Source organism: Sinohyriopsis cumingii, chromosome 13 (genome assembly GCF_028554795.1).
Source record: "Sinohyriopsis cumingii isolate HCF-2022 chromosome 13, ASM2855479v2, whole genome shotgun sequence".
NCBI lineage: Eukaryota > Metazoa > Mollusca > Bivalvia > Unionida > Unionidae > Sinohyriopsis > Sinohyriopsis cumingii.
The window spans coordinates 78,954,609-78,973,507 of record NC_142973.1 but is presented as its reverse complement, the minus strand read 5'-3'; the positions used below and the strand labels follow the sequence as shown (position 1 = coordinate 78,973,507).

The window sequence follows — 18,899 nt, the reverse complement described above, 5'->3', positions numbered from 1 at the left end:
CGTCAGAGGCGTCAATAGGGTTGGTGTCACCCAGTGCGGTAACTCATAGTGTCACCCTCATGGACCTCCTTCTTGCAAACAAATTAAAACTTTTATTAGACAGTCATGTGCGGTAATTCATGGTGTCACCCCCATGGACCCCCTTCCTGCACAAAAATTCCAAAATTGTATAGACAGTCATTTGAGGTTACTCATGGTGTCACCCCCATTGGACCTCCTTCCTGCACAAAAATTCAAAATTTTTATATACAATCATTTTGGTGTCATCCCCTCTGATGGTGTTACCCGGTGCGTTCCGCCCCCCTTAGTGACACCACTGGGTTACGCATTTTGAGTCCATTCTGGCAAATCTCTGAAACTTCAAGTAATGTGTCTGTCTGTCCCTTTTTGATTTTGAGACCTAAAGTATTTTCGAGACCCAAACATATACGAGTTTCTGCTAGTTTAAATTGTCTGGCTCCGACTATCGCCGACATAGTCCCTCGAATTGCCTTTCAACTATTGCCTGAACGCCATTAGCTCAGTTAGCGACTGCGATTTCCACTGTCCGACCGGTTTGAGCGTGTGATTGACAGCCTCACTATTGTTTTGTCTATTTTACCTTAGCGCGAGAGTACTCATACATTTAGCTTTATTTGAGCTTATAATTGTTGATTTATTTGAGCTTCTAATTGTTGATCACTGTATTTGAAACAAATTGCCGAAATAGTAGAAGTGAAGCCATGACTATCTTCACATTTCAGATTTCACGTCTAAGCAAACACTGTCGTAAGCAACTGAGTCCGTTTTACTAAATATGTCATCCTTTCCTGCAAATGCTTCAGTAACCTAAATTTCCCTTTCAAATGCATACATTTTTAATAGTTGTGTACTTTTACTGCGTTAAAAACTAAGCCAAAATCTGCTTGAAAAAAGATAAAAACTTTGTATTCCCCAATTATTCCGGCAAATAGTTCTTCTTCCGTAATTTATTCCGGTAAATAAATTTATTCCGGTTTTAATACTAGTTAATCTAGTGACCCGGCCATAAGGGACCGATCAATGTTTAGAAAATCATCGATATTCCTTAGAACCACCTTTGTTTTTTATCATCAAAATATCTTTTTCTAAATATTACAGTATAGTTTAGTAAAACGAGAAATTTTTCGAACTATCTGGCTCTGATATTTATTTTTAAAAAATCCCTAGCTACACAAACGTGAAATCTCCCGATCCCAAAATTCAAAATGGTCGGTCGGTAACTAGCAGTGAAGTTACAATGCTGGTTTCTTACTCCGAATCCAGCTCTGACGAGGGGGAAGACACGCAGACTGAGCTCCAAAGCAAGAATGTGCCTGCTCAAAAGAGACCTTTGGAGGAGAACGAAAGCAAGCAGTCACAAAAGTAAGCCACTTGAAAGATTTGGATGAAGGACGAATTGCCTCCCCTTTTTATCGGTGCTCGAAATGACCAATATGTGTGTGTGTGTGTGTGTGTGTGTGTGTGTGTGTGTGTGTGTGTTTTATCTACAAATGGCTTTATGTAAGTCATTTGACTCATCACGGTACCCCCCCCCAAAAAAAGTCAAAATCCAAACCTATGAATCTTATTCAAGCCAGTGATCAGTTTTCAGTAGTTTTCAAAAAATTAATCATATTGTTTAAATACACAACAAAATATATTAGTTACATAATGTGACTAAGGCCAATAAGGCAATCCTCTGGCCAGAAGCATCTGAATATTCTATATTTGTTAAAAAAATCTTGATGGTTGCATGTCATCAGAATAATCTGAGCACATATGACAAGGCGTTTATTGAAAGCTATGTCAATGCTTTCATCTGCCATTGCTGTTGGAAATGACAAATTTTGCAGGTCATATATAAGACTATCCTCAACAACGTTTGACAGGCTCTCTAGTAACTCTGAACAGGTAGTAGCCAAGTCAAACTGATTGGCAGAATTCTTCAAAATGCCAATGGCATCAATTTCTTCAGCCGCCAAGTTGTGTATTAAATTAAGAAGAGATTTGAATGTTAAAAAAGGATGTCATCTACACTCAGTCAGTGTACACACTTAAGTAGCACTTTCACTGCTATGCCTTGTTTGGAAGAAATTATGTTTTGCAAACCTGCATTCAAATCTGCCTTGTTGTGGACCTTCAATTAGCAGTTTGATTTCTGGCAACCCAGCATGCCTTGCCAGTGTACTGTTATCATTTTTTGCACACTTTTCATCATGAGTTTTTTTCATAGCTTCTGTACATATATGGCAAAATGTAAAGGTGTCTTCACTGTCACATTCTGAACTCAACTTAATTTATTGTTTTAAAACATAGCCAGCTGTGTTTTCAGCAATGGCTGCACAAAATACATTTTATCTTGAGTTACCATTACCTCATCTTTGGATGATGAAGGCTTCACTGGTTCAATAACAATACGATTATCATCGATCGATCATCAGTGTTGTCCAAAAGATAATTTTTGTTCATTTCGGATCTATTTTAATTTTTTTGCCTTGGATGCCATTTCCAGACTCTGCATATATTTTTTGTCATGTTATAAAAACTTTGCAATCATTACAGTACATATATTTTTATGCCTTGTTAATTAAAACAGCAATTATTATATGTAAAGTATAATTATGTATGATGATAATTATATAATTTTTAAATTTTGGCAGAAAGCGTTCCAGTCTTCCATTGCCGGATGACATTAAGCAGATGTTTTCAAAGAAGAAAGATGACTGTTCAGACATTCCAGAATTACACGAAGGGAGGATTAGGTCATTTCCACATGAGGCAGGCAACTGGGCAACACACGTTTACATTCCATGTTTGTACTATTGCAGATCATTGTCACAAGTCATGGGCAAAAATCTGCTGTATTCCTTTCTTATCCATGGCTGCCTGTGATAAGATTTTCTCATATCTAGATGAATATACAAAAACTGACATCCAGTCATTTTTAAGAAAGTTGACCCAATGTGACCATTCGTGCTGTTTGAATCAAAGCTCTTCCAAACCCAGTCACTTATCAATTTATGCACTTTTGTTGGTGTGTAAGAGCTTGTTTCATTCTTTTGTTGATGACTTGTTGTCATTATAACATATTCATTGGAATGAAGAAATCTTGTTGCAGGCAGATACAGGTGAAAATAAATTGCAGCAGATTTTCACCCGTGGTTTGCATCAGTGTATAGCAGACATATTATGGATTGATTATAGATCATTTCCTTACAAAAATATTCAAACTCAGGGGTCTCAGGAACCCAAGTGTCTGGGTCAGATATGTGTGAAATTCGCAGAGGACATGCCATTTCTCCCTGTGACACATTCCCATGATCAGCCTAGTTTTCCCCTTGGACATGCCCTCATTTCATATTCTGGTCAGACATGGCCAGACTGCACAATAGCTAAGAGCTAGACTTTAGTAAACAGTAAAGAAACTATTGTGACTAATTAATCCTTGTCTTTGCAATTATCTTGTGAAAAAGAATCTACCTCCAGCATACTTAAAAAAAAAACAATGTTCTACTGTGTGTAAGCACCAGCAATTGATTGGCAAATAAATGATGTCCTAATTTGTTGCAGCAGTGTTTATGTAAATCACGAATGTAATCAAAGCTTTCTAGAGTATGATTTGGACAGTATTGTCAAAACATCGTTATGCCTTAATAATAAATGTGTGATTTCTATGATTTGGACAGTATTGTCAAAACATCGTTATGCCTTAATAATAAATGTGTGATTTCTATGATTTGGACAGTATTGTCAAAACATCGTTATGCCTTAATAATAAATGTGTGATTTCTATAATTTGGACAGTATTGTCAAAACATCGTTATGCCTTAATAATAAATGTGTGATTTCTATAATTTGGACAGTATTGTCAAAACATCGTTATGCCTTAATAATAAATGTGTGATTTCTATAATTTGGACAGTATTGTCAAAACATCGTTATGCCTTAATAATAAATGTGTGATTTCTATAATTTGGACAGTATTGTCAAAACATCGTTATGCCTTAATAATAAATGTGTGATTTCTATGATTTGGACAGTATTGTCAAAACATCATTATGCCTTAATAAAAAATGTGTGATTTCTATGATTTGGACAGTATTGTCAAAACATCGTTATGCCTTAATAATAAATGTGTGATTTCTATGATTTGGACAGTATTGTCAAAACATCGTTATGCCTTAATAATAAATGTGTGATTTCTATGATTTGGACAGTATTGTCAAAACATCGTTATGCCTTAATAATAAATGTGTGATTTCTATGATTTGGACAGTATTGTCAAAACATCGTTATGCCTTAATAATAAATGTGTGATTTCTATGATTTGGACAGTATTGTCAAAACATCGTTATGCCTTAATAATAAATGTGTGATTTCTATAATTTGGACAGTATTGTCAAAACATCGTTATGCCTTAATAAAAAATGTGTGATTTCTATTTAGCACTGCAGTATCAGTAGAAGCTTTTTAAAACAGTGCAGAAAAATACTTTGACTCACAAAAATGAGTCTGCAAAATCTGTTTTAATTCTTTGGGAAACAGACTTGTGATTAAAATCAAGCAACAGAAAGGAAGAAGAAAAACACCAAACAGTGAAAGTTCTGTTTGGGTGGTGATATTTGAAAATGGGTACCTAAAGTGTACATGAATTCATCTTGACAATAGCTCAGATCTTGTCTCAAGCTGTATATATTTAGGTACATTATTTGTGGTATCCATTTTTACTACTGAGGCCATGTTTTATATCCCACCTTATTTCCATAGGGTCAGCTTGTAGGGCATCTTACACTGTTTACTAATTAATATATTTTATTCTTAGATCTTTTTACAAATGATACTTGGTGAATTTTTTCATTCCTTCTTTGCCTTATTTAATGATGTTAATTCATGTTTATATATACAATTGAGTGCAATGTCAGGTGTTTTCTCATGTAAGTTTCTTTGGCAGGAATGGATTTGCAGTTTTACTTCTTGAGAAATCTACACCAAATTCTAGTGATCATTTGGGATTGAAACTAATTGCTGACAATTTTATTGTTGTATTGTTTTTGTGTGGGTGGGATGGGTCTGGTTTTTAGTGTTGCTGTAGGAGTAAAACAAAACTCCATAAATTTAAGTGTGTAATGTTTAAAATTAAAATTCAATGTACTGAAACAATATTTTCTTTGTAGTGTGATAGTATAAATTATAAAAATTCAATCCTAATATATGTGCTTTTTCATTTTACTTTCTACCCTTTTGAAAGTGAGGGGCTCCCAAATTTATGCCAGGTACTCTTAGATATAGGCTGGGAACGTGAGTTCCATGAGTGAAGAGTCCAGGACTTCTCTTCCTGAAATTTTGTGTTAAGAGCACTGAGACTGAAATTGATGACATGGTTGTTTTAGAGACATGTTAGAAGTTGCATGGTCACTGCATGTGAACAAAGAATGATAGAAATGGCAGTTACTTTCAAGTGGATCATTTTCACAAGAGACATTTTCATAGACACATGTTATATTGTTTCAGGCATTTTCTCCATATGTAGGTGCAGTAGTTGTGTTGCTAAATAAAACTAGCTTCAAAGTTTACTCATTTACCCCAAACACTATTTGCATGATAGGACCTAAGATATGTTGGCACTGTTTGGCCTAGTACTTGTAAAATGTTATCCTTTAAAACCTCAGACTTGTTTAATTATTTGGTTCACCTTCAGAACTGTAAAGGTGTATTCTGTTCCAGAGCTTGCTCTCATTTAAATTGAGTGCTAAATCATTGCCTGACAGTATTTAATATAATAGTTCTTTCTCTGAATTAATTTTTCTTTTCAGACTGATTATTATTGATTTTGCAATGAAGTCAGGCAGAAACATAACAGACCTTGAATATATCAGCCACTTAATTTATTACTTAATTGAAATGAATTTTGATTGCCTTGTTCACTTCAGGTACAAATAAGAACCATGTCCACTTTGATCAATTACATAATCAGAAATTGGATTTTAATTTGTTGTTCCACTGAAAGTCTCCAATAAAAACTCAAAATTTTATAAATTGATGCTGTGTTTTCATTAAATATTGACCCAGACTTATCAGACTAAAAAAAGTTTTCCAATACTGATGCATGTTTGCTATATTATTATAGATGAGGCTGACCAGCGGTTCTTGGAACTCCAGAAACAGCTGTTTCTGCTTTTACAACCATTGGAGTTTAAAACAATGACAGACTACCACATCAGTTTGTCCAGAACTGTCTCTATACGACACCATTGGATAGAGCCATTAATAGATTCTCTCAGGAAAGAATTTGCACAGCTTCAAAGGTATTACAAAGTCTGTTAAACGATATGGTGCAAGGCAAGTTTGCCACAAGAGCATGCATACATTCCAGCAATAATGTTGGCTTATTACTAGATACAGTCACGTATAAGGCCATTCACATATGACCTGACCCCACAAACTGGATAGGCAAAACTTTAAAAAGCATGTGACCCACTCATAAACCGACACCTCAGTTCAGCCGTATTGAAAAATCTTGTTATTGCTGGGCCATCTGTATAGAATCTTCACACAGGATTTCAGTACAGAGTTCCTGGGATTTAAGGTTAGGCATGTGCTGTCATCTTCACACAGGATTTCAGTACAGAGTTCCTGGGGTTTAAGGTTAGGCATGTGCTGTCATCTTCAGCAATCTGCAATAACAATATATACCTGTAATCAATAAGAAAACTTAACATCATTCAAGTTTAGACCTTCTTCCATGGATAAGCCCACCCCTCCCATTTCTAGCTTTTATTTGTTTTCCAATATATTTTACTTATATGCAGGTATGTATGGTAGCTAATTCTGTACTTTATTTAAAGTGGTATTTCTTAAACTGCAGCTTGCAATAACCAAAAAATTAAAAGAATGTTTTTATGAATTTGGCCGGGCATGTAACATTAGGTTTGCCCTTCTATCCCATACACTGATTCATCCAGAAACATTTGTGTGCAACAATACCTACATTTTTCCATGGCCTATGTTGAAACTTGGCAGATATTATTGACATAAGGTTAAAATGTACATGTCAGTCTGTCAACACACATTTGATGCATTTGTCCAGAGATATGTCCCTCTTTGGTACTCAGTCTCAAATAATGATCTCTATTTTTTCCAAAGTTACGCCCCTTTTTGGTGCTATATTTATTTCATGTGTATGATATTTCTTGAGTGCAACTATGTCCATAGCTCTTGATGAATCACCTGAGTCTACAACTACACCCAAAGCTTTTGATGAATCACAGTAAATCCTAAATAGTATTATAAATTGTATCGCAAGTTCAAATTCCAAATAAATTCCAATATTGAATGAGTTGATTTGCCTGTATTTTTGAATATGTGAATGTGCCAGTGGCCTGGATTGTGATGATGTGTTAACAGTCTTTAGGTGTATCACAGTATAATCAAAAAATGTTGTCTGAATTCACCAGAATTCCAAAGTAATGTTCCAGTCCAAGAATATTATTGATGTGCATTTTGTATTTCCAGTGAATAGTAATTTGAATAAATTAATCCACCAAAATAAAAAACTAAACACAACAATAAGACTAAGGCAAGAATGTGTAATTCGTAGATAAATAAGACTATATACCTGTCTATTGAACCTAAGTCACAAGTAACGCTTTTTGGAAATATTTTGTCACTTAAATGTCATTCTAGAAGTTTCTAGGGTCAGAATCAAGACAATAGACATGTTTACCATTAATAATAATCTGAATATCTATTCCACATTCATAGAGACATATCAGCTATGTATTATGTTGTTTAGAAAATAAATGTTCCAGGTCAGGTACACAGTGAACTTGATTTTGGACAAGATCAAGTCCTGTATATATATATATATATATATATATATATATATATATATATATATATATATATATATATATATATATATATGTATATATATATATATATATATATATATATATATATATATATATAACATTATCATTAAGAAAAGCCAACAAATAATATAAATTATACATAACAATACAGAAAATGAAACAATAATAGAAATAGGTCAGTATCCTCTCTAAAAAAGTTGTCAACAAGTTTAGGAATTTCCAGTGGAAATCTGATGACCTAGACCCAGACGCAAATAAATATATTTACCTCCAGTAGTAATGATCTGATTATTTAATTCACACTCATAGTGAAATATTAGCTATGCATTATGTTATTTGCAAAATAAATGTTACTGGTCAGGTACACAGGGAACTTAATTTTTGGACAAGGTCAGGTACAAAAAACAAAGTTATATAGCACATAATCATTAGGAAAAGCCAAGAAATAATACAAATTAAATATATGTGTAACAACTGGATAATAATTGTTTATAATATAACTTGTGGGATTTCTTTGACAGGCGGGTGTGTATTGAAAAACTAGATATTCATTTCTAATAATTACCTAACAGGATTTCATTTAAAGCAGACTCGGTGTACTGAAAAATTTACTAAAAATTTTGTACTCACAAGTGTTGATCAGTGACTGTAAAGAAACATGGCAACTAGTAAAATTGGTAGAGGAATAACCCAGAAGAACTCCAGTAGTAACCACCGACACACTGGAAAGAAGTTACTGGCATGCTTTCTCTTTCAACCACTTTGCTCGAGTTGGAGACTTGAACTTACGCAGACAAATGTGAGATGGTAATGATCGGTAAAGGCAAGAACTTAAGATCAATTTGCCACCCAGGGCCCTAATCCAGTTGTCTTTTTGGTTTGTAAAATATACAACCCCAAAAGACCATCATATTATTATGTCTTTATAGTTTTATCCCTTTTGAATGGATGGTAAAAAGTTGAAGTTTGAATTATTATTAATAAAAAGAACTGTGGAAAAAAAACATAACTCCATCAATACAGCAATGTGTTTATAGATGATTGCACCAATACAGCAGTGTGTTAACAGATGACTCTACCAATTCAGCAGATGACTCTACCAATACAGCAGTGTTTTTGCAGATGACTATCAATTCAGAAGTGTGTTTACAGATGACTTCACCAATATAGAAGTGTGTTTACAGATGACTTCACCAATACAGAAGTGTGTTTACAGATGACTTCACCGATATAGAAATGTGTTTACAGATGATTTCAAACAAACTGAATGATTTAATGAGTTCTGCCTCAGTATTTGTTGGCCATAAGTTTTTATTTAATTTCGGTTAGTTTGAACAAACCTTCTTTGAATTCTGTTTTCAGCTGTGCTTGTGAACTCCAGTTGCTGAAGCTGTATACCAATGATGAAAAGACAAGGTATTACAATTGCTTCTCATTTCTTTGAAAGACGTTTTTCATTGTTCCGCATTTCCCTTCCAAACTCCCTGTTTAGAGCTATATTCTTTGAACATGTATATACCACTCTATTCTTTTGCTAAATAATGCCATGAAACATCAGTTTACTATTTGTTGTGGTTGTTGTGGGGTTTAACGCCATTTTTCAGCACACGATAGGCCATATATGGCGGCCAGTATTAATGGTGGAGGAAGAACCCGGGAAAACCCCGGAAAGAACCACTGACCCACGAGAAGCTACTGGCATGCTTTCTCACATATCTACATTGGCTGAATCTGAGACTCGAACCGGCGCAGACAGAGGTGAGATGGCAGTGATCCGTAACGGCGAACGCTTTAGACCACTCGGCCACTCGGGGCCCCCAGTTTACTATTTAACATAATAGATGACCATTTCACTAGAGAGTGGAGAGGAATTCACTTTTTAGCATAATAGATGACCATGTCACTAGACAATGTAGAGGAATTTACTTTCTAGCATAAGAGATGACCATTTCACTAGAGAGTGGAGAGGAATTCACTTTTTAGCATAATAGATAACCATTTCACTAGACATTGTAGAGGAATTTACTTTCTAGCATAAGAGATGAACATTTCACTAGAGAGTGGAGAGGAATTTACTTTTTAGCATAATAGATGTTGTTGTAGTTGTTGTAGGGTTTAACGCCATTTTTCAGCACAAGATAGGCCATATATGGCGGCCAGTATAACTGGTGGATGAAGAACCCTGGAAAACCCAGGAAAGAACCACCGACCCACGAGAAGCTACTGGCAGGCTTTCCCATGTACCCACGCTAGCCGAGCCTTGGACTCGAACATATGCAGACAGAGGTGAGATGGCAGTGATCCGGAACGGTGAGCGCTTTAGACCACTCGGCCACTCGGGGCCCCTAGCATAATAGATGACCATTTCACTAGACAGTGTAGAGGAATTTACTTTCTAGCATAAGAGATAATGTTGTCACTTTTTGAATCAGAGGTTCATATGTAGGTCAGTACTACAAAACTAGTTTTGTTGAGTTGAAGATATTTGGTATGGAAATTGAGTTAATTAGTTGCAAGTGAAGGGAACTTGGAAATATATAAATATAATGTATTTTTTCTTACTACAATATGTTTGTTCTGATTAATCAGGAGATGCACATGTTATGATAAATGGTTGTCTGAATCACCAATAGTTTAATGCACAATAAGATGTGTATACAGGACACATTCCATTAGTCCAGTCGATAAGTCTGGAGAACCAGCATCTGAATACTATGTATAGATTTTTATAAGTCGAGTTCAACTGCAGGCAACATAGACCCTGATCTGCCATTGCATAATACACTGACAGATCAGTATACATGTTTATTCTACTGATTACTCCTAACAAACACCATTGACCTTGATCTGCCATTGCATAATACACTGACAGATCAGTATACATGTTTATTCCACTGATTACTCCTAGCAAACAGCATTGACCTTTATCTGCCATTGCATAATACACTGACAGATCAGTATACATGTTTATTCTACTGATTACTCATAACAAACAGCATTGACTTTTTTCTGCCATTGCATAATACACTGACAGATCAGTATACATGTTTGTTCTACTAATTGCTCCTAACAAACAGCACTGACTTTTTTTTGCCATTGGATAATACACTGACAGATCAGTATACATGTTTGTTCTACTGATTGCTCCTAACAAACAGCATAGAGCCTGATCTGCCATTGCATAATACACTGACAGATCAGTATACATGTTTATTCCACTGATTACACCTAGCAAACAGCATTGACCTTGATCTTCCATTGCATAATACACTAACAGATCAGTATACATGTTTATTCTACTGATTACTCATAACAAACAGCATTGACTTTTTTCTGCCATTGCATAATACACTGACAGATCAGTATACATGTTTGTTCTACTGATTACTCCTAACAAACAGCATAGACCCTGATCTGCCATTGCATAATACACTGACACATCAGTATACATGTTTATTCCACTGATTACACCTAGCAAACAGCATTGACCTTGATCTTCCATTGCATAATACACTGACAAACCAGTATAAATGTTTCTTCTGCTGATTACTCCTAACAAACAGGATTGACCCAGATTTGCCAGCACATTATGTGATGGAAGATTTTGGTGTGTACCGTTCGATTGAACTCATTTTATAAGCTATAAATATGGTTATCAATGTTTTTCTATAATGCTTTACTAGAATGTTATTTATTTTTATCTTACAGAACATTTCTGGCTGTAGAAGTTAGCTCAGGTTGCAAGACTTACGAAGAATATGTAGCTGCAGTGGATAAATGTTTTAAGGAATACAAACTACCACCATATTATAATGTAATCAGAACAAAAAAAAGAAAAAGATTTTCTTCATGTTCATTGATAAATCTCTACATCACAAAAAAGCAGAATTTACCTGATTACTCAGTGGAGTAAAATGTAAAGCATGTTATAGAATGGAAGTCTGAGAAATTCTGATGATAATTTTGGTCTTTAGAAGGACTCAATAGTTTTCTGATATTAAATTTTTAAGTCTGTTAAATAGAGTTTTGTAAGTGAACTGATACAATTGTTCCCTGCACTGGAATAGGCCATCATTTGCCATATTGTACTGGAATAGGCCATCAGTTGCCATACTGTACTGGAATAGACCATCATTTACCATACTGCACTGGAATAGGCCATAATTTGCCATACTGTACTGGAATAGGCCATCATTTGCCATGCTGCCATGGAATAGGCCATTAACTGCCATACTGCTGTAATGTTTTCAATACTTTGATTTTATCAAGAAATACATTTTTATGTTATTACAGAAAGAAAGGGAAAAAACTTTTCGTATACCAATATAGCCCATTATAGCACTGCTTTTAACATTAGATTTATTTATATATAGTAAGCTATCAATTTTTAAAGACAAGCTAAAGATGACTATTTTATATATGCTTTATGAACAGCACTGCAGATGACTTTTCTGAATGAAGACCACTGCAAATAACATTTCTCCATGGGATCACAGCAGATAACAATTTCCTCTTGTAAAATTACTTAATTTTCACTGTCTGGATTCCAAGAATTTACACATTCTGTACTGTAAGTTTCATATTTCTTCTCTTTTTGCAACCAATCTGAGGCATGATTTTTGAATACTTGCTAATAACAGAGAAATTCTTGATTGTCTACTAACAACTTCATCCTTATTCCTTATTAGCCACCGTTGTTCCACATCAGTATTGGTTGGTGCCTTGGAGATGTGACCTCAAAAATTACAGAGAAGGTGAATGACTCGCTGCAGGTAAGACATTGTATGCAGTGATAAAAGTTCGACAGGTATGAAAGAAAAACATGAAGTAATGTTTAATTGCAACATTGTTTAATTAAAATTGTGTTTAACCACACTCCATCACTTATCTGTTTGCATGATGTTTTTCTGGTGCTCTGATTTCTTCTTAGCTTTTTGCTACCTTTTAATTATCTGATAGTAATAGAAGATGCTAGAGAAATATTGAAGAGTTATTTTATTTTATCCAAGGAATTGTCTGTTATTTAGTATCCTAAATCAAATACTAATGGAATTGTCTGTTATTTAGTATCCTAAATCAAACACTAATGGATTTCTTTGAAAGCACTGTGTAATTCCAACAGTTGGATAAACAGCCATAGAAATGTCTTACAAAGGGTACTCAATTTGCTAGACTGTAGGATCATGATCAGTTTTATTGACCCAAATCTGGTTGTAATGCTCCAGGACAAAAACATAGGCATATACAACCAGACAATACCTTTACAACCAAACATTGGCCTATTCAACCAAACAAATGCCTATACAACCAAACATAGGCCTGTACAACCAAAGGCCTATACAACCAAACAAAGGCCTATACAATCAAACATAGGCCTATACAACTAAACATATCCCTGTACAACCTAACAAAGGCCTGTACAACCAAACAAAGGCATATACAACCAAACATTGGCCAGTACAGCTTAACAAGTACCTTTAATATGGCAGTTGGGAAAACAGTTGTGAAGATATTTTTATCAATCAACTTTACCTGCAGAAAGCATGTACAAAGTCTTCATTGCTATGGTATGGGGACAACAGTTCCAATTTTGACTGACTAGTTAGGCAAGGACTTGCAGGGAAAATTGGGTCTGAGCTTTCTGTTTTCTTCATTAAATACGTTACCCAGTCATAATACCTTAGAACTACTACAGCCCTCCCAGATAAAACTTTTAGATAAAAAGAGCTAAAAGTTATCTGTCCACCCAGGTGGTGGTTGGGTAGAGTGATCTCTCCTTGATATAGAGGTGGCAAAACTCATGAATATCCTAGTTACTGCTTCCACTCGTGCCGAGAAGCACTCTCACCTCAAGAGACCACGCAAAAGCTAGAATCAATGTTGATAAAAGTTGGAGGAGTTCTCACTTGAAAAGGAAAGTATACTCCATCTATATTTCCAACTTTTGTCTATCTTTCCATGTCGACAAAGTTCTGCCTTTACAATTTTAGTCATTTATACATTGAATTGTACTTAGGTACTTTCATGGGTAGACGATGCAACTTCACAAGTAAGTTCAGGATTTACTTTTATTATGTTAACATGCAAGTCCTGAGACCTATAGAAAATTCTTAATATATGTATAATTTAATATATGTATAATTCAACAATGACTGGCTACATACAGGTGAGTTTTCTCTGCTAATATATTTAGAGTCCAGACACCATGCTTCATTGCATTTACCTGTATGGATTGCCCTTGAACCTCATACATATAGTATGGTGAATTATGTTGATAAAATTTGTCTGCTGTTGTCCAGGTAATGCTATAAGGCATAGCTCTGCACTGTCTGTGTTCAATAATAAGAGACAGGTGCAGAGATGCAGCAGTTTTATATGTTCTGCTCTAATTGTCTGACAGATTTTACCATGGGCAAGGTGCAGAAATGCATGAAAAACAGACTTCCATCCATGGGTAAACAGATCTTTTTACTGAAATTATGGTCTACTCTGGACACTTCCACTAAAGGCTGTCTACAGGATACAGTACCAGCCTTGAAGTGTCATCTCAAAATGATCGAGCCACTATGTGGAGGGAGATTATGCCTAGTTTTACCTCTCAGACAGGGAAAGGATGACATAGGAGTCCACGTTCTCCAGTTTTTATATCATAGATACATCATCCCAAAGTGCTCAACTCAATCTGGTTGGACCAATAGCCGTGATGCAACAGGTCACCTTTCTCAATTGTCGGACAGCTTCATAAGATGTGACTTCAAGACTTAAGTGGATTTACAGGAGGGAATATTTTCCCTTTCCAAAGCCACTCCCCAACAGATGGAGTCTTCTGTTGGGTTACCTAGAAGCTGCCTCACATACCTCAGGGAACCAGGTAATGCATCTTTGGGTTAAAGGGATGTACCTCTCTCCACCTCTTACCTGTTCTCCTAAGGTATTATGATTGGGTAATGTGTTTAAAGAAGAAACTCTCTTTTCTGATAAAATGTTTCTTTGCAAATACTTACCCAATCATAAAACACATACACCCTCCCATCCTTCCCACATTTGCATCCACACACAGAGCATGCCTTATGCTCCAGTAGTAACTGACATTCATGGGTTTTGTCACCAATCCCTATATCAAGCTGAGATCACTCTGCCTGATTGCAACCTAGGTGGGCAGATAACTTTTAGCTAAACGTTTTGTCTGAGAGGGCTGGATTTTGAGGTAGTAGTCCTCCTAAGGTATTATGATTGGGTAAGTATTCGTGAAAAAACATTTTACTAGATAAATTTAGTTTTTCAATGTGAAATTTGGCACATAAGTTTTCACTTGTCAAAGATTTTTAGTGACCCATTCTAGTTGGGCTAGGTAATTGTCCTACCCTATGGAATGGTATGGGCTGTTTTTATTTAACTGTTTAATAACTTCCAGTACATTTTTGGCCAGATAGCAAAGCAGTTTAACTTATGGAGCAATGATGTATGTCTGTCCAACTTTCCAGCATCGACACTCAAGATTTGCATTTAGGTCGTATTTTCAGTCACTGTTATTTGTCAAGTTTTAATTGTTGGAGCTGAAATATGTCATATAAAGTAATACACTTTTCAGAGAAAATTAGGCCATTGTGACCTATATTTTATTCATTCATTTTTGTTCATCTTTTTAAAATTATCTCATTATTTCAGGCACTATTTCCTGTGAAGTCAAATAACTAGGATTGAAATTGCATTAGAGAAATAATATGTCCAGCTGCAAAACGTGGGTCACCATGACCTTTATTTTATTGCCTTGTGATTCTGTTTAACTTTTGCATTTTTGTATGTTTGTCATTGTTAGGGTTTGCATCTGACTTATTTTCTCAGACACTATGCTTTGTTGAGTCACATGTTGGTATTTAGATGTGTCATTCGGAAACTATGTCTTACAGTTTAAATTTGGTCAATGTGACCAGTATTATCAATCCAGTCATTTTGTGTTAACCTTTGCTTTTAGCTAATTTTTTCAGGCACTATTGTCCTATATATTGTTATGTTATTGCAACATGAGTAATACTGCAGCTGTTAATGAAAACCAGGTCACCGTGACCTGTATTTCATTAAGTACTTTGTTCTTGCCTTTACATTAAGCTCATTTTCTAGATTAGGCTGAACAGCTAGCTTAATTGTTCAGATACTGTTGCTTGCAGAAGCATACTACATTTGAAAAATGCATGATGATGAGAACTACACCTTTCTGTAAAAACTAGGTTGCTATGAACTATATTTTCCACCAGTGACCTACAATAATGATTGCATTTAAATGGTTTTCTCAGAAACCATTGCAGTAGAGTCTGTCAACTTGGGATGTAAATGTGGCCTGAAGAGTACTGCACCCATAACTCAAAAATAGGTCACTGTGAATCATTTTGCAGTCCAGTGACCTACATTAACCAGTGTATTTAGATCAGTTTCTTGTAATCTGTTGTTGCATGTGTAACTTGGTATGGACCACTGTGGTGGCCTAATGGGTAGAGTGTCCAGTTTGGATGTGGGAGGTTGCGTGTTCAATCCCTGGCCATGTCATACCAAAGACTTATAAAAATGGTACTTGCAGATGCCTTGCTTGGCACTCAGCATTAAGAGGTTAGTGTTAGGACTGGTCATCCTAGTGTCAGGATAATGTGACTGGGTGGGACATCATGCTACATGTCTGCGGCATGATGCCCCAGTGCTAGACATCACTATAAACTGCCACACTGCAGACATTGTAGCAGTATGACTAAGACATTGTCAATGCTAAGTTAAGAATCCAAAACACAAACACACATACACACACACATACAAATACACACATGCACACACACACTCACACACACATATGCACACACACACACACACACACACACACACACACACATTTTCTTAGACACTATTAAAGCAGAATAATTTGTTACATAAGATGCACCATAAGAAGTACTACACCTGATGTTTTTTTTTAAAATTTGATTTATTCTCCACTTCTCTTTGTATCTTTTGCCATCCATCTAGGCAAAGTATGCTTTGCATTCAGACCATACTATTACTGGTGACTTCTTTCAGCTTCTGTTCATGGCATTTTCTCAAAGTACTTATTTTATAAATGGAATTTGGAAATATGAGACCAGACTGTGTCTTCTTTTCTTAACCTGTTTATATTGTATCATGTGAATTTTATTTCAGACCCTGTTAGCTGATTTTTTCAAGAAGGAGACAGACTTTAGGTTTGTGGATGTTGAGGAAGTGCATTGTAAAACTGGCAATAAGACTTTCTGCTTAAGTTTTGCTGATACGTGATGATGTGATAAGTATGTTGTCACAGTGCCATATCTTTTTGTTGACAAACATCCTCAGGGTCAGCAAGACAGCGTCACTTGAATCCATTTTCCAGCGGTGATCATTCTATATTTCAAAATTGTACAAGACTATTTTGTGAAAGATTTATAACGAAAATATTTAAGTTACACTGGTTTTATACATCATCCATATTGTGAATCATCAAATACCTGTATAAGTTGAAAAGTTTGTCCATGAAGTCATTGTGCAGATAAGTAAAAATTACATCAAGTACAAATTGTACATTCACGTGTTACACTTTTGGCATCTAAATAGCAAATTTTGTATGGTACAAATTTGTATTTTTAATAATGAAATAAATATGACTGACATTATGAATTGAAGAAGAATATTTGAGAATAGAGGGCACATTTCCATCAACCAATGTGATTAGACCAATAAAAGAGTTGTTGCTTTGCAAAGAATGTATTGTAATCTGGTATTTTTTGGTTGGTTAATTATCGGAATGCTAAATATTGGACCAACAGGTGTTTTACAACTACAACCTTTGATTTGAAATGTTTTTGTTTTTCACCTACTGTTAATGGGATAGAAATGCTCATTATTTGGAACAAAACTTGTGACTTGGAAAGACAGCATTACTTGTGTGATATGAGACATTAGGGAGTCTATATAGGTCATCTTGCCAGGCAATGTAAGCCCAGGTCATTATTGTATTTTATAATTAAACTTTTTCATGTTCATCTTGTTTTTATTGTTGTTGTATTCATCATGCCATAATAAAGTTTGAAAACTAGTCTACACATCAGCAACAATGATGATGATGATGAAAATAACAATAATAATTTAAAAAATGATTCTATTTAAAAAGGGTAACATAGTTGTCTAAAAACTATTTCTCTTGACACTCTCTGATACATTAACCAATAAATATATGCACCCTGACAAACAAATGTTCTTTTAGCAACACAGTAGTTAATTAGCTTTACTATTACACTTTACACAGTAGTTAATTAGCTTTACTATTACACTTTACATAGTAGTTAATTAGCTTTACTATTTACATGTCTTATTGTTACAAATATTAAATGAGATCAAAATAGCACATTGAGGCTCTAATTTACAAAGACGTTACTTCATAAGCTATCATAGGTAGTGCTAATTGTAACAAAATGGAACATCCTGGATGTAAGTCAAAGTCTCAATACTTCATAATCCATCATAGCTTGTGCTAACTGTGACAAAATAACTCATCCTGGATGTAATTTACAAAGATGTTACTTCATAATCCATCATGGGTAGTGCTAACTGTAACAAAATGGAACATCCTGGATTTAATTCGGAGACTCTGTACGTCATGATCCACATAGGTGGTGGTAACTGGGACAAAATGGCATATCCTGGAAGTAATTTACAGAGGCTGTATTTCATAATCCATCACAGGTAGTAGTAATTGTGACAAAATGGCATATCCTGGATGTAATTTACAGAGGCTGTATTTCCTAAGCCATCATAGGTAGTAGTAACTGTGACTAAATAGCATTTCCTAAATGTAATTTATAGAGGCTAAACTTCATAATCAGTGATGGGTAATGTTAACTGTAACAAAATTTCACACTGCTAACTCTGACAAAATTTGAGGAATGCTTTGATTTTTATATCATGACTAATTGTTCATTTGATAACTCAGAAGAACCCAGTGGAGATTGCAATTTTGTGTCTAATATTTGCTAC

General features: G+C 35.1%; 1 protein-coding gene across 1 annotated transcript; it reads left to right on the top strand.

The window, feature by feature from the left end:
• Positions 1 to 1,214: 1,214 nt before the first annotated feature.
• Positions 1,215 to 17,908, top strand: LOC149785871 (U6 snRNA phosphodiesterase 1-like). The gene is made up of 7 exons (XM_089979850.1): positions 1,215 to 1,383; positions 2,661 to 2,812; positions 6,128 to 6,305; positions 9,234 to 9,287; positions 11,580 to 11,685; positions 12,560 to 12,643; positions 17,052 to 17,908. The coding sequence occupies exons 1-7, from the start codon at positions 1,259 to 1,261 to the stop codon at positions 17,163 to 17,165; spliced, it is 813 nt and encodes a 270-aa protein (XP_089835976.1). The 5' UTR covers positions 1,215 to 1,258; the 3' UTR covers positions 17,166 to 17,908.
• The last annotated feature ends 991 nt before the right edge of the window (positions 17,909 to 18,899 follow it).